The 15119-nt window shown below is 41.1% G+C and overlaps 1 protein-coding gene across 5 annotated transcripts in view; it reads left to right on the top strand.

The window, feature by feature from the left end:
* Positions 1–15119, top strand: part of NME7 (NME/NM23 family member 7) — a 129010-nt gene that overhangs the window by 70244 nt on the left and 43647 nt on the right. For all 5 annotated transcript variants that reach the window (XM_075853900.1, XM_075853902.1, XM_075853903.1 and 2 more), the window contains 2 exons: positions 1693–1900; positions 5555–5660. In XM_075853900.1, the coding sequence (XP_075710015.1) occupies positions 1693–1900; positions 5555–5660 (314 nt within the window). The remainder of the gene's footprint in view (positions 1–1692; positions 1901–5554; positions 5661–15119) is intronic.

Raw genomic sequence — 15119 nt, 5'->3', positions numbered from 1 at the left:
TTTTCTCAACAGTACGGTTTACGGGGATATCGAAAGTGAGGGGAACCTCATCCATGTTAATAATGTGTTCTGGCTGGATATTCTTTTCATTTATCTTGGTTATGCAGTAGGTGCGGAAAATGGCCAGCTTCTCTTCATAATCCTTTGGTAATTGCTGGCACACAGTAGTTCTGGTGCGAATGGAGAGATGACGCCTTTGCATGAAACGAAAGCACCATGAAGGACCTCCTCGAAAGTCCTTGATCTCCATGTCACGTGCTAAAGCAGTGGCTTTGAGTCTAATAGAGACAGTGGAGACGCTTCTACATGCGTTTCTCTGTTCCATAACCCACTGTTCTATTTTGTCCTCCAACTGTGGCCACCTTGCTTTGTTTCCTCGGAAACTCAGTTTGGTCTTCTTTACTTGGCGGAGGTCATCTTCTTGTTTTCTCCACTTACGCACCATGGATTCATTAATGTTGAATTCTCTTGCAGCTGCCCTATTTCCATGCTCTACTGCATAACTTATAGCTTTAAGCTTGAAACCTGCATCATAAGCATGTCTCTTAACAGGAGGCATTTTTTGGGGTAGTGGGTATAGTTAACGCTAAAGCAAAGATATATTGCAAGGATCCTACAGAGCTGTAAGTATCACTCAGTGTGGCTCCTGATTACGGTGGCCGTAATGCTCAATCCATTTATGGATACTGTAAAAACCCAAGTGAAGAATAAATTCATAGGCGCACGGGGGGGAGGAGCATGGTGTGTGCTGTGGTATGCCGCCGCCGACCCCTGCCGCCCACGATAGAGGTAAAGGATCCTGTATGAACCCCTCTCTTTACTGTCGGGTTCATATATAAGGCGCACCGGATTATAAGGCGCACTTTCTATTTCTGAGAAATTCTCAACATTTTATGTGCGCCTTATAGTCCGGAAAATACGGTAATTGGTGCCACGCACAGTGCTCCCAGCAATAATAATGCCAAGCAGATAGTGCCCCGACATTAATAGTGTTAACCAAAAGTAATTGTAGTCAGCAGTAATAGTGCCCACAAGATAACTGTACCAATCAGTGCCCCCATAAAGCCTAGAAGCATGCCCCTATCATTAAAGAGGTATTCCAGACACAAGAAGTTATAACCAATCCACTGGATAGGTGATAACTGTTAGATCGGTGGTGCTTTTACCACTAGGACCTCCACTGATCGTCAGAATGGGCGTCCTGCGTCCCCATTTCCCCCTCAGCCGCAAGTGTTGTGCCAGGAGACGACGAATGGAGCGCAAGTCGGGCATCTGAAAGTAATAGTGCCTGAGGAACTGGGTAAAATTGAAAGTGGCGCTGAACCCGGGATTTAATCGGAACCCGTTGTCGGTTTCCAACCCCGGATCCAAACATTGAAGCTAAAATTCCAATTGAGAAATTATCTTTTGCGTAATATAACAGAGAAATAATTATCCCATGAGTAATATTTAATCATGGGATAACCACTTTAAGTACAAAATACTTTGTAACTCTGGGTAATGAACTACACAAATTAGCAGGAAGACCGTTTTTGTTTTCATATGTTTTTAACAAGTTAAAGCGTTCGTTATTATGTGGCATTTATGTGTTCAGTATTTTACATCTTTTCTTTTGAAGAAAGAAGTTGTTGTTTTTTTTTAAAATCTCATTAATTGGGGAAAAAAAGTAATTTTTTTAATTTTTTTTTGTAGTGACCTTATCAATTTCATGACAAGTGGACCAATTGTAGCAATGGAAGTCATTGGAGATGATGCTGTTTCCACCTGGAGAAAATTACTGGGTCCGACAAATTGTAGTGTAGCCCGAAGTGAATCCCCAAAAAGTATACGAGCCAGATTTGGCACTGATGGAACAAAAAATGCAGCTCATGGGTCTGACTCCATTGCTTCAGCTGCCAGAGTGAGTATTCTTTGTGACCAAACAGAAAAATATTTTGTCTGCGTATAAATATTTTTAAGTAGGGTAATGGGGTTGTCTGCTTTGGACAATCCCTTCTGATTAGAACGGCTACCCGATGATAAGAGATAATAGATGAGGGTCCCCACTCTATTAGCTCAGATTTCCCTAGTAGGGTCTTCGAAACCAGGCTATAGGCTATATTTAAAAAAAATAAAAAATTTCTACATGAAAAACCACAGCAATGTAAACATAACGTAAAAGTTATATTTGGGGAAGTTATCTATACTGTCTATGTATTAATAGTAGACGTTCTCATGATCATTATTTTTGCCTACTAAATTCATGTCGAATAAGTGTTCAGTGTATTCATAAGACGTTTCATATTAATTTATGCACTTACCCAGAGAACCGAAAAGCTTATTCTTCATGATCAGAGTTGCAAGAGTAAAAGCGATTTGCAAATGACCTACTTTTAATTTCGAGTCCTACTGACTACATGTGACATATATTGATAGCCATATAAGATGTATCGGCAAAGATAAAATATATAATTTTCTTTTATTTTTCCATGTAGCCTGAAAGGATTTTTGATGCTTCGATTAATGCAAATAAATTGGTGAGCTGACAGAGCTCAGATTAGCTGGTTTTAACCTTTTTGTTGCTCTTGCATAGGAATGTTGCATGGCTCATGCTCTGAGGTTAATTCTTCATTCACATATGCAGATAAATTGATATTGCCTATCCGCTAAATTCTTTGTAGGTAAGGAATGTGTTAAAAAAACAAAAGCAAAAATGGGACTAGTGGTGTTACTCGAGATGAAAGCAAGGATCCGCATGGTTGCTGTGAACAAAATCAATTTTTCGGCATTCTTTTTCATAGACTTAGGTGATAGCAATCCATATAATCACACAATCCTTGTATACAGCGGAGCGCACAAATGATACACAATAACTGTCACCATAGCAAAATGTACCGTTTCCAGCTGTGGCGTTGACTTACGCTACAGTTTATATGTTTATTTCCACCCCGATCAGATGGATATTCATAAAAAATCTTTGGTCTAAACTCTGCATTTGCATCCAGATAGATTTTGTTCGGATGACAACAGGAAAACTGGTTGCCCGACTAGCACAATAAATTCTCAACTCCTCCTATCATTTTTAATGGAAACGTATTTATGCAGATGGGAATTGGATTCAATTTTGACTATTTTAAACATTTAGGCCCCATGCACACGACAGCAAAAAACCTCAGTTTTTGCGGACCGCAACTGCGGTCCGCAAAAACGGAGCCATTCACTTTCATTGAACACTGACACCTTTCCGTAGCACTACGGAAGGGTGTCAGTGCCATGGAAATGTTCCGGGAATTATGGAACATGTCCGTTCTTTCGCATTTTGCGGGCCGTGCTCCCATACTTTGTATGGGAGCACGGCCCGAAAATGCGGCTGTCAGTCAGCGGCCGGCCGTGCCCGCAATCGTGGGCCGTGATTGCGGGCACGGTCGTGTGCATGGGGCCTAAGTTGAAGAGGACCAGTCGTCTCTCCTGACATGTCTAAGTAAATAGTTATATTCCCAATAAAATAACAATTCTAGAGCATTTTTTCTTAGAACTCTGGGTTGCGCGTTTCCTCTTTTATTCCTCCTAGAAATTTATAAATAAATTGACAACTGGGTGTTACCAGTTGGGGGTGTTTTCCTACACAGACTGACAATGTCCAATCAGTGCTGATAGTGAGACTGTGTATAGACACGCCCCTTTGACAAGGGAAATGGTAAGGGTATGTTCACACGTGCACGTCCGTTACGGCCGAAATTACGGGGCTGTTTTCAGGAGAAAACAGCCCAGTCATTTCAGCCGTAACGGCATGTGCAGGCGCCTGAACGCCACGTCCATTACGGACGTAATTGGCGCTGCTTTTCATTGGAGTCAATGAATAACAGCTCCAATTACGTCCCAAGAAGTGACAGGACACTTCTTTGGCGCGGGCGTCTATTTACGCGCCGTCTTTTGACAGCGACGCGTAAATATACGCCTCGTGTGAACAGACAAACGTCAGCCCATTGCTTTCAATGGGCAGATGTTTGCCAACGCATTCAAGCCGTAATTTCGGACGTAATTCCAGGCGTAAAACACCCAAATTCCGTCCGTAATTTGGCCGTGTGAACATACGCTATCACCCAGTGTCAGTTTATTCATACATTTCTAGGAGGAATAACCGTGGAACAGCACAATGCAGAGTTCTAAGAAAAGATGTTCCAGAATTGTTATTTCATGGGAAATACAAGTATTTACTAAAACAGACATGTCAGGAGAGGTGACAGGTCCTCTTTAAAATTTGCTAAAATCCATAAGATCCAACAGGTGAGTTATAGCACTGAGGTTTAGGCTGGTCTATGAATGTGACTTGGGCAGGGAGCATTTAGCATATTGCAGTTATAAGGTGGCCCTACACATTAGATAGCAATACGTTGATGGTTGGACAATTGTTGAATGAACAATTGTGTCTTAAAACAATCGTTTCGCGGATGCAACCATACAGATTTTAGTCCACATTGGCCATTACAGTAGTTTAAACTGGCCATACATGACAATGGACAATATTTAAGTGTGGATCGTTCTTTCATGGAATGATCATTCGTGTAACGGCCAACTTCACCGTATACAATCTAGTACTACCGACTATTAGACGAAAATGTAAACATGACCAATGTCATTGAAGACAATGACTGGCTGTCATCGGTCGGGTTAAACCATCATTTGTTGTTAAATTTCACCCGACCAATGATTGTTTTGGTTGAAATCGTCCTTTTTGATCAACTTTAGACTAATGTGTATGCCCACCCTTAGTGTCTGGTCCACCTCTGGTTGTGATTCTGCAACTTGCAAAGTCTACGGAAAAGGGTATCTCAGGAAATACATGAGTTGCTGATAGTCATGGGCAATTATGACCTAAATTAAAATCACAATTAATTGAACGTGTAACCTTGATAACGATTAATGAACGATTATTTAGACCACACCCCTCTTTGCATGCCATTCCCCCTGTTTGCATGCTACACCATTGAATTCGTATATATCCCCTGAGCCTGCTGTATACTACTGTATATAATATACCCCCTGACACTGCCCACACAGTATATTGCCCCACAGTGCTCCCCACACAGTATAATGCCCCACAGCTGCCCTCCACACAGTATAATGTCCCGCAGCTGCCCTCCACACAGTATAATGCCCACCATAGCTGCCCGCCACACAGTATATTGCCCCCTGTAATTGCCCTCCACACAGCATAATGCCCCCATAATTGCCCTCCAAACAGTATAATGCCCTATAACTTCTTTATGGTCCCCTGCTCTGCCATTCGATTCAACTGTATCTGCGTCCTGAAGATGCAGATACAGTTTAAACCGGGAAAAAATAATTGATAAAACCAAAATGTGCAAGATGACGTCTGTTAATTGCGCTGAATTTCGGATTAGTTTTTTTTTCTTTGATTAATTGCCCAGCCCTAGCTGCTGATGAATAAACCTCATTGCATCCTGCTACTAGAGTTCAGTTTCTGTAGAGCTTGTGGTTATAGATTGTAGTTTTGTTTTAATGTTTAGAAAATGTGGAATTGTACTAATGTTTTTCTTCTAACCAATGTTAGGAGTTAGAGTTTTTCTTTCCATCCAGTGGAGGCCATGGACCAAAAAACACAGCCAAATTCACCCAGTGTACCTGCTGCATTATTAAACCTCATGCTGTATCAGAAGGTAGGCATATCTTTGTATTCATTTCATGGAATAATTTTTTTTTCAATACTACATCTCATGTTTTCATTGTATTTCAATGTAGAAGCAAAATAAATCACCGTACCAGTTCCAGTAGGGAACCTCATACCGCAATGTCACATACTGTGGTCTACAGCGAATCAAATTACCCCTCTGTTTTTCAAGCCATATTCATGCAGTTGTATTTTAGATGGCCGAAGTTTGGCCTTTTCCTGTATTTATCCTGTATTTTTGCTATTTTCTTAAACCTGAATGAATATAAATTTTTCATTTTATTCTCTCAATTACTTTCCAAACAAATCATAAGAACAGGACCTTGTTTTTCACACTTTCTTTCCTAACGGAGAGTGACCTTTTGGCCAGTATAGTTACTTGAAACAGTTAGTTAGTCTATCCAGTATACAACAGAGTGTTTATTTGACCTTCCAGATATTCTTCTGTATCACCTCTGTATATGTTATTTCTGTGGAACATCTCTGGTGTCTCTCATCTTGGGGGAGAGAAGAGGAACAGTCAAATAGGGCCACCAAAGCACAGGCAGCGGGTATGCTGGCACCCATAGATATGTTGTTGCTGAAATTTTGGGAATTTGCCAGTGGTTATAGGGCATACTAGCCAGAAATTAACTCTGCATTTGACCTTTTATGAGGCATCTATGTCAACAGCGGGCTTTTACTCTGTATATATGCATAGATAATATGTATTCAGATTTCTATTTAAAACTCTGCACAATTGTTGTTCCTCAATTACCTTCCCATTTTTATCATTAAATATTTTTTTCCTACTGAATACCTTTAAAAACCTAGTCGTTTATGATAAACCACGCCTAATGGTATGTGTCATGGTACTGGCTGCTGCCAGTGGTTGTAAAGCTATAATGATAAAGAGAGGGAGAGGATACACATCATACTTATTTTTGCCACGCTCCCGTTACCCTTTACTTTTTATGGCTTGTTACCCTCTGGTTTTCATGATACAAGTATTGGCCTGCATGCATTACCCAGCTTAGCCCTTTATATTGCACTCTAATATTAAGGGCTAGGCTAGTGGATATGCGCTGACCACAACTTCTAGCGTAAAAAACAGCATAAATAGGGCCACAGATGGTGCCCCCTGTAGTAGATACTGCCGAATACTGCCCCCTGTAGATAATGCTATAGTGCCCCTGTAGATAGTGCCACACACAGCCCCTGTAGAAAATGCCACAGTTGTAGATAGTCCCACAGGGCACCCTGTAGATAGTTCCACATACCACAACAAGCACTCACCTGTCCCAGTTCCCACGCCATCCTCCAGTGATGCAGGACTGGTCTCTTCTGACCAGGTCTGCTCCAGTGGAAAAATGCCTACATCACAAGGAAAGTGGCGAATGGCAGGAAAGGGGATTTATGGTTCCCTTGCCTCGCCAGCGCTGTCAATTGTATATAAGGACCACCCGGCCTTGGTCACAGGGGAGTTTTCCAGACAACTGGAAACCCCCCTGCCCCTAAAACAAGACCACATATAATTTAGGTGTATTGATCCTTATCTGTGTGTTTTCTGTGTGAAACCTGTCTATGTGCCTTTACAGACAGAACATTAATGGCAAATCCATAGGTTCCACAGCTTCAACATTACAACTGAGCATTTGCAGAGTTAAAACCAAGTGGCTCCTGCCTTCAGCAGAACCAATACTTATATACTACTAGCAGTGTTACCTGCCTTCGCACGGGTCTATATGTTTGTTTTATGTGTGTGTGGTTAAAAACGTCCTCTCCCACTTATATGCTTCCGTCTGGCGGGGAGTTTCAGCAGCTCGCTGTTGGCGGTGACGTGTCTCGTCATCCTGGAGACGAGCTTGGGTCTGTTGAGGGATTTCAGCAGCTCGGGCAGCAGTCATGCGCTTTGCTGCAGGAGTATTTAATCTAAGTGCAGGGTTCCTTTTTGTAGGTCTGAATGGGGTTCAATTTATGAGAATGATAAAATACAGTATAGGTTCACTGTAGTATAGGTGCAGTCCATTCGCGGCGAGTACAGAAAGATGGCTGGATTGTTATGGAAACCCGGTGTAAAACAAAAATGACTGGGTTGTTATGGGAACCTGGTGTAAACTGTGTGTATGTCATTGAGGCTAAGACTGAAGAACCTGCGAGTTTCAATTGGCTAATATGGATCACCTGATGTGATATGGAGGAGGACCCTTGATGTGGAAGCCAGTGGTGCCATATTTGCTTAGTATTGAATTTTTTTTGAATATGTCGAACGGTAGGCCCTAGAGAGCTGAAACCTGGTGTAAAACCTTCCAAAGCGCCTGATTTACTTATGTGCCAAATTTGGTGCAGATTGGTCCAGTAGTTTGGCTGTGCCTAAAGCCTAAAGAACAGACAACAGAAATTAATTTATATATATAAGATTATACCAGTAATCTCTGAAAGTCTGAAAGAACGTTAATATGATAGAGCCATAAATTATAATCACTAAATAAATCTCAGACTCTGCCGCTGAATCATATCTGCATGCTAATAAAATGCTTATTAATTATCCTGTCTAGAGACCAAACATTTGTGAGCAGCTTTGTTTTTATTATTATGTGTTCTATGCAGGGCCAACTACAATCATTATCACTGCCCATATCGGTGGTCTTGACAAAGAAGCAGTTCCTACTCCACTATCTGTGCTTTCTGATAGGGTGGCATAGCACACCAATGTCCCCATACCATAAACTGATCACAGGGTTTCCCACTTCTGTGTCGCCGCCCCCCCCCCCCCAGTAATCCGCTGTAATCTGCAGGAAAACCTAGCAACAAGTGTTCAATTTCTCTGCAGCACCTCCTCTGGAAAAATTAAGCATTACACTGTGCTCATTTAAATAAATTGGCTGTCCATGTGATGCACAGATGTTTGGGGTCCTCCAAAGAAAGAGAAGATCTGTGTGACCGCCCTAAACTCCAACTATAAATGAGGGACTCTCCTCTATTAACTGGGAAAGTCCTAATAAGCTATTTTAAAATGTGTTTTTTTTTTTTCTTCTAAGCTTTTTTTTTAAGTATTATAAATGTAAATATAATTGGACTTTTTTGTGTTGATTCATTAAGTTTTATCTGTCGTGATCTGACTTTGGCTCCCAGTTTTAGTTGACCAAATTCTCTTGAAGGTGGATCAATTCAGCAATTCCTACACAATCCAAATAAGTAGCATTTGGTTAATTATTAGTGGTAGTTTTTCCTGTATTAATTGCTCTTCATCACCCTGGGTACTTGTATCAACCTTGAACTAGTAACTACTTTCTTATCGGTGCCTCTGCAAGATGCCTTTTCGAATGTGTGCCATCCTTTTACTATAAAACAATGCATCCATTTAGCATTATCTTCTTTACTACACCTACGGGATAATAGGCTTTTGTCAACTTTTTTGGCTCCTCTCTCGCTTCCCAGACTGGGTTACCGATTTGATGTTTGTGTACTATACATAAACGCAAGACCGATAAAATACCAACACATAGGATGCAATGGAAAATAGTGCTAGAAAGTATCAACAAAATGAACTATGAGACAACATTACTGGCCATAATAGATGCACTATATATTGAATCCTACGAAGTAACCAAGATATACTTGGTGCGTCGATCAGAAATTGACAGAAAACCAACCCAAGAAAATATGATCGACTACAGCACAAATGTAGAGAAAAATACAAATGATTCTTTATTGGAATAAAAACATGAGACAGATAAAAATGGAACTAGGGGATGAGTCACACAGTAAAAAAGGACGTCTGATCAGTCAAACATGCCAGGTATGGATATTGTGTCCACGTATTGTGTAATAGCAAAATAGGAGTAAATGCATGTAGTCATATAAAGAGCCGTGTCTAATGGAAAACAGCACGGATATAATCAAGGTACATCAGATGACAACAGCACAAATCGCAGAGAGGTAAAAAGCAGATGCCGATAGCTGTGGTAATTACAAAATACGTATATACCATCAATAATGATTACAACTAGTTACCAATGTAATGTGCACCAAGTAGTGCCAGAAAGTGCTTGAAATCAGAAGATGACCATAAATGATGAACATAATGAAGCTATGCTTGCTACACAGGACAGAAAAGATAACACTACATACCAGTGGACATGATGGAAACAGAGATGAAACGTCCTGACCCGACGCGCTATCGGCATCTGCTTTTTACCTCTCTGCGATTTGTGCTGTTGTCATCTGATGTACCTTGATTATATCCGTGCTGTTTTCCATTAGACACGGCTCTTTATATGACTACATGCATTTACTCCTATTTTGCTATTACACAATACGTGGACACAATATCCATACCTGGCATGTTTGACTGATCAGACGTCCTTTTTTACTGTGTGACTCATCCCCTAGTTCCATTTTTATCTGTCTCATGTTTTTATTCCAATAAAGAATCATTTGTATTTTTCTCTACATTTGTGCTGTAGTCGATCATATTTTCTTGGGTTGGTTTTCTATACATAAACGCAGTCTGATACAGTTTTTGCAACTCAGAAGTGAACTTATTCACAAGTAAGCATGTCATTTGCATTTCGGATACACAAGCAAAGTGAAAGTGTTAAATAAATTCATGCCTGTAAACCAAATTCACACCAGATAATATATAAGGTGTATGAGTGAAGTGAATACTTACTGTATATCAGCGAGCTAAAGTATGATTTAACAACTGGGATGATAGGACATGAAAGTTTTAGTTAAGACTATGTTCACACTTCTGTTGTGGCTTCCGTTTATAACGAAAGCGAGGAATGCTCTGCCAGATCCGTCGTACGACGGATACCACTGGCGCCCATCAGACCCCTCCGACATACAATGGGGTTTGTCGGGTTCCAGCGTGGAGTCCAATGCATTGACCATAAAAATAGTGATTAATGCATCGCTTTTTTGCCTGTAAAATGTTATGATATTTGTGATGTGGTTTTGAACAGAGTCTCCGATGCAAATGTGAAAGTTTTTTTTTTTTTTACCTGCAGCTGAAGGGCACAGTGAGTCTTTGTATTACATTGTCAAGCCATTCATATAAATAGATGCCATGTAATACAAATGCAGAAAAAATGTGCGGATGTCTCCAGCGTCCCCCAGCGACAGCAGCGGGATGTTTCAGCTGTGTCAGGCTTCGTTTTAACATATGGCTGACATATTTCCTGGTGTGGGAGGAAATTATTATGCGCTTAACTGATAGGAACTACTCTAATTAAAAAACATACTGTAGCCGGGAATTTAGGGATCATAAAGCTTTTACAATACACTTTGGTTTTGACTGAAGGTGCATGTCGTTTCATTAGGGTAAAGAAGATAATGGCTGCCAGAAACCTCTAACCTAAAATCCAGATAAGCAAGATTGGGGCACCTCTATAGTTTTTCTAGGGTCCCATTGCAATGGGCAGTATCCACCAAGAAAAATCTAATATCTATGGCCAGCTTTGCAACTTGAATGACTTGAATAGGAAACAATCCCCCTAGCCTGAGCTGCCATGACACATGTATGGATGATGTTGAGTCAGGTACTGCGGTAAAGGGTCCACTGCCACTTACTGCCACTTGTACTGTTGATTGATGGAGGTCCCAGCTGTTGAACCCCACTCTTCATACATTTGATAACCTATGTGGAATCTCGGAAAACCCCTTAAGTAGGTTAATTGGGCCAAATGGATCAGTTCTTGCAAAGGCAGGTAAGACCATCATCAAATTTCTCTTGATCTCATCAATCCCTCAAGTTCCAAATAAATTAATTGGCTTGCATTGTTTGTTAGATAAAGGTATGCTTTAGTGGACCATATTCGTGTCCTATATTTGTACTGTATGTATTCTGCAGTACATGCATGTGTTTCTTTAATCAATTGATTTAAGGAGTTGCCCCTAAAGGACAATCCCCTTCCATATGCTGTATTAGAGCATATAGATGTCAGAGGGGGGTCCCCTGTTTGGGTCCTCCCCCATGTGCCACTCTGTAAAAAACGGCTCCTGCTCTGTTGGACCTGGCACATCCTTGCATTACAAGGGGAATGTAATGCTACATTTTCCATGCAGTGGCCGCTGCTAATCAATGATTTCTGTTATCTCTGTGTTTGGGTGTTAGGCTGGGTTCACACGTTACGTCCGTAATGTACGGAACGTATTTCGGCCGGAAGACCCGGACCGAACACAGTGCAGGGAGCCGGGCTCCTAGCATCATAGTGATGTACGATGCTAGGAGTCCCTGCCTCGCTGCAGGACAACTGTCGCGTACTGTAATCATGATTACAGTACGGGACAGTAGTTCCACGCAGAGGCAGGGACTCCTAGCATCGTACATCACTATGATGCTAGTAGCCCGGCTCCCTGCACTGTGTTCGGTCCGGGTCTTCCGGCCGAAATACGTTCCGTACATTACGGACGTAACATGGTCGTGTGAACCCAGCCTTACTAGGCAATGCCTTTGGTCTCGATCTGGATTTGGTCATCATTTCGTTTTGCTTGGTTAATTAGGGCAGAGTACTTTTCTTTGACCTATATATACTTAAGGCCTGAATTACTCAGGTGCTAATTATACGGTTTCTGAAAAGTGCTGAACTCTTGTCTATGTGTTTGTTTGTACTGTGGGACCTGTTGGTTCTCTGAGAGATCTAGTTTTTGTATAGTGGTTTTAAGTGTATCCTGGGATCATTAGTTCCACTGTTTTGTTTGCCTCTCCTGTGCGTTTGGTGTGCTGCCAAGCTGTTGTCTTACTCTGCTGTGGGATAGTATTCAGATAGGGTCAGTGAGTGCTGTTGATTCTGGTCCACAGTCTGTTGGCTGCTTGCATTCTGTTCATCTGCTGTCCAATCCATTTGTGCATCGTTTCCATCTTCTACTACCTTCAGTATTCGGTTCCGACCATCCACTGTTGAGTTACTTCTGCCTTTTGTTTTCTGTCAGTGTTGATGTGTGCTACGCTCACATGATAGCGATTGTCTGGTTTTGCGGTCTTGAGTACTACCAGCGGTGTATCGGCAGCTTCCCCCGGCGATAACACCTGATCGCTGGGGTAAAGAAGCTGACCTGTGCTGATCGCTGCACCGGATTCTTTTTGAAAAGGGGTTGTCTTCATGAGACAAAACCTTTAACTACATGATGATGATAAAATCCACAGAGCATTGATTTGCACCTTTGCTCTAAGCCAATGAACTTCCTGATCTGAATGATGTATATGAATATCACCACTGTCTGCCTCCAGTATGACCATGTTAATATATAACCTATGTGAGCCCTGTCCCTCAAAGTATTGTAGATGATTTCCTTTCCTGTGCTATGAGAGGTAGTGGAAATTTACCCTTACCTTTTCTATATGAACTCCTTGACCAGTCCTAACAAATATTGGTTGCTAGGCGGCAGAACCTGTCATTAATCGTTCTACATGTAGCTGTAGTGGTGTGACGCAGGGGACTAACTCACTAACACTGAAACATTGTTTTCTCATACACATTTCTCATTTGTTCATGTAATAATGTGACATAAAGGAGCTTATCCAAGTTTTTCTTCTTAAAGGTGTACTCTGCAAAACGTATACCTTGTGTTATGCATCTAAATCCGCACCTGAATCCGGAACGTGTGAACAGGACGTTATTGTATTTTAGTTTAGTGAAGCCATGCTTATTCGTGTTTAGTAATTATAATTATTTTTGTCCCTTGATTTAGTGGTAGTTCATCAGTGGGTTATACTTGGTCGGTAGTGTGTGTAGAAACGCGTTTGTGCGTTAAGTGTTTTTGTTTTGGTGCGATCTAACTAATTGATACATAGTAAACAGAACTGTATTACTATATTTTTTGAGAGGTGCTACTTCATCTTTTGTCCTTCTTTTTGGTATTGGACATTGTAATTCCTCTCTTCTAATGCCCTTCTTTCTACTACTGTTACCTACTCACTTGCTAATGTCCATTACATCTCAAGTTTCTCTTTTCTGGAATTTCCTTCCTAATGTCAACTCTAAAGGCCCTTTTACACCGGCCAATTATCGGGCAAACGAGCATTCATAGAACGCTCGTTCCCGATATTTGCCCTGTATCAGGGCAGCGATCAGTCGATGAACGAGCAAACGCTCGTTCATCTGCTGATTGCATAGTTTCAAATGCAGAAACTATTATCGTTGTCGGCAGCACATCTCGCTGTGTAAACGGGGAGATGTTCTGCCGATGTGATAGAAATGTATGGGGACGAGCGATCGGTGGTGTTCAGTAGCCTTGTATGCGCCACAGATGAATCATCTTTGCAAAGAAAGTCAGGGAAAAAGGTCACACTGAAATGTAAGTTTAATTAACTGATTCATTGATTTATGTCACATACGTGGTAACAGTTTGTCTTCTACGACTTTCATGTTTGCATGGCACACGGAGTACTTCATCTTTGATTATTTTTTTTATCGGCACGCCATACAAAAAAGGTTGCCTACCCCTGGCATAGAGGGACTCCCACTCTGGCGGACCTAAGCCGTCTGCCATGTAATACTACCTTCCTCTGCAGGGGGAATGTCCAGTTGACTGTGACTTCCGCCCGGAAAAATCCACTTTGTGCTGAGGATAGCGGGAGCTAAAACCTGGAGTGATCAGATGATCGCTGCGGTAACTCTTGAAAGGGTTTTCTTCTAGATACATTGAGCCCTGTATTTAGCTTACAATACATGTTAGAATTTGTCCTCTTACACTGTAAATGGTACAGAGCATTATTTTATGTGTGTGAGAAATGTGGCGGAGACTTTCTCAGTAAATATTTTAGCACTATCATTTTCCTAATTCCCAAGCTTAGAGGAACACTGTTTGTATGACAACGTGTGCTGATCTGTATCTACTAGTTTTGCTTTGGGTTGTGACTATTATTAAAGCATCATCATGGCAGTGTGAGACATCAGATCTCTTGTACTTCTTGCCTGTATACCTGTTACAATATTTCAATCATGTATCCCATATGGATATACAATAATAAGTAGGTTAAAATATTAGATACAAGTTTGTTACATAGAAATAGTTTGCTGTCATGAAAAGTTACTGAAAATGTAGGACCATGTATTTGAACGCGCCGGAGGAGAAACTTTTTAAATACATTGTTGTTTCTTCATTTACAGAATGCTTGTTTAGAGAAAGAAACGTTATGTAGGTTTCTCAGCGATTCAGTCTGGAAGTTCTTGCTTCCTATTAGAATGCAAGACATGTGTGATTTTCGTGACCACTTTCATGCTAGAGAAGATCATATTAAAAATGTTAATATGCTGACAGTTCTCAGGAGAATGAGTCAAGCCTAAGGCTTTCCGTAACTGATCCACATAATACCATGGAAGATTTTTCTCCAGCGTATATGTATATGAAGTGGTTATGATATAAGACTGTGACGCAGCTTCTTTCCATTTTTAGTATGCGATCTTTTACCTTTCTATCTGTAAATGTCTGCTGAGTTAAAAATAGACTTGTCTTCAGC

The sequence above is a fragment of the Rhinoderma darwinii genome, chromosome 2 (genome assembly GCF_050947455.1).
Source record: "Rhinoderma darwinii isolate aRhiDar2 chromosome 2, aRhiDar2.hap1, whole genome shotgun sequence".
Lineage (NCBI taxonomy): Eukaryota > Metazoa > Chordata > Amphibia > Anura > Rhinodermatidae > Rhinoderma > Rhinoderma darwinii.
This window is presented reverse-complemented; position numbering and strand designations above follow the sequence as displayed.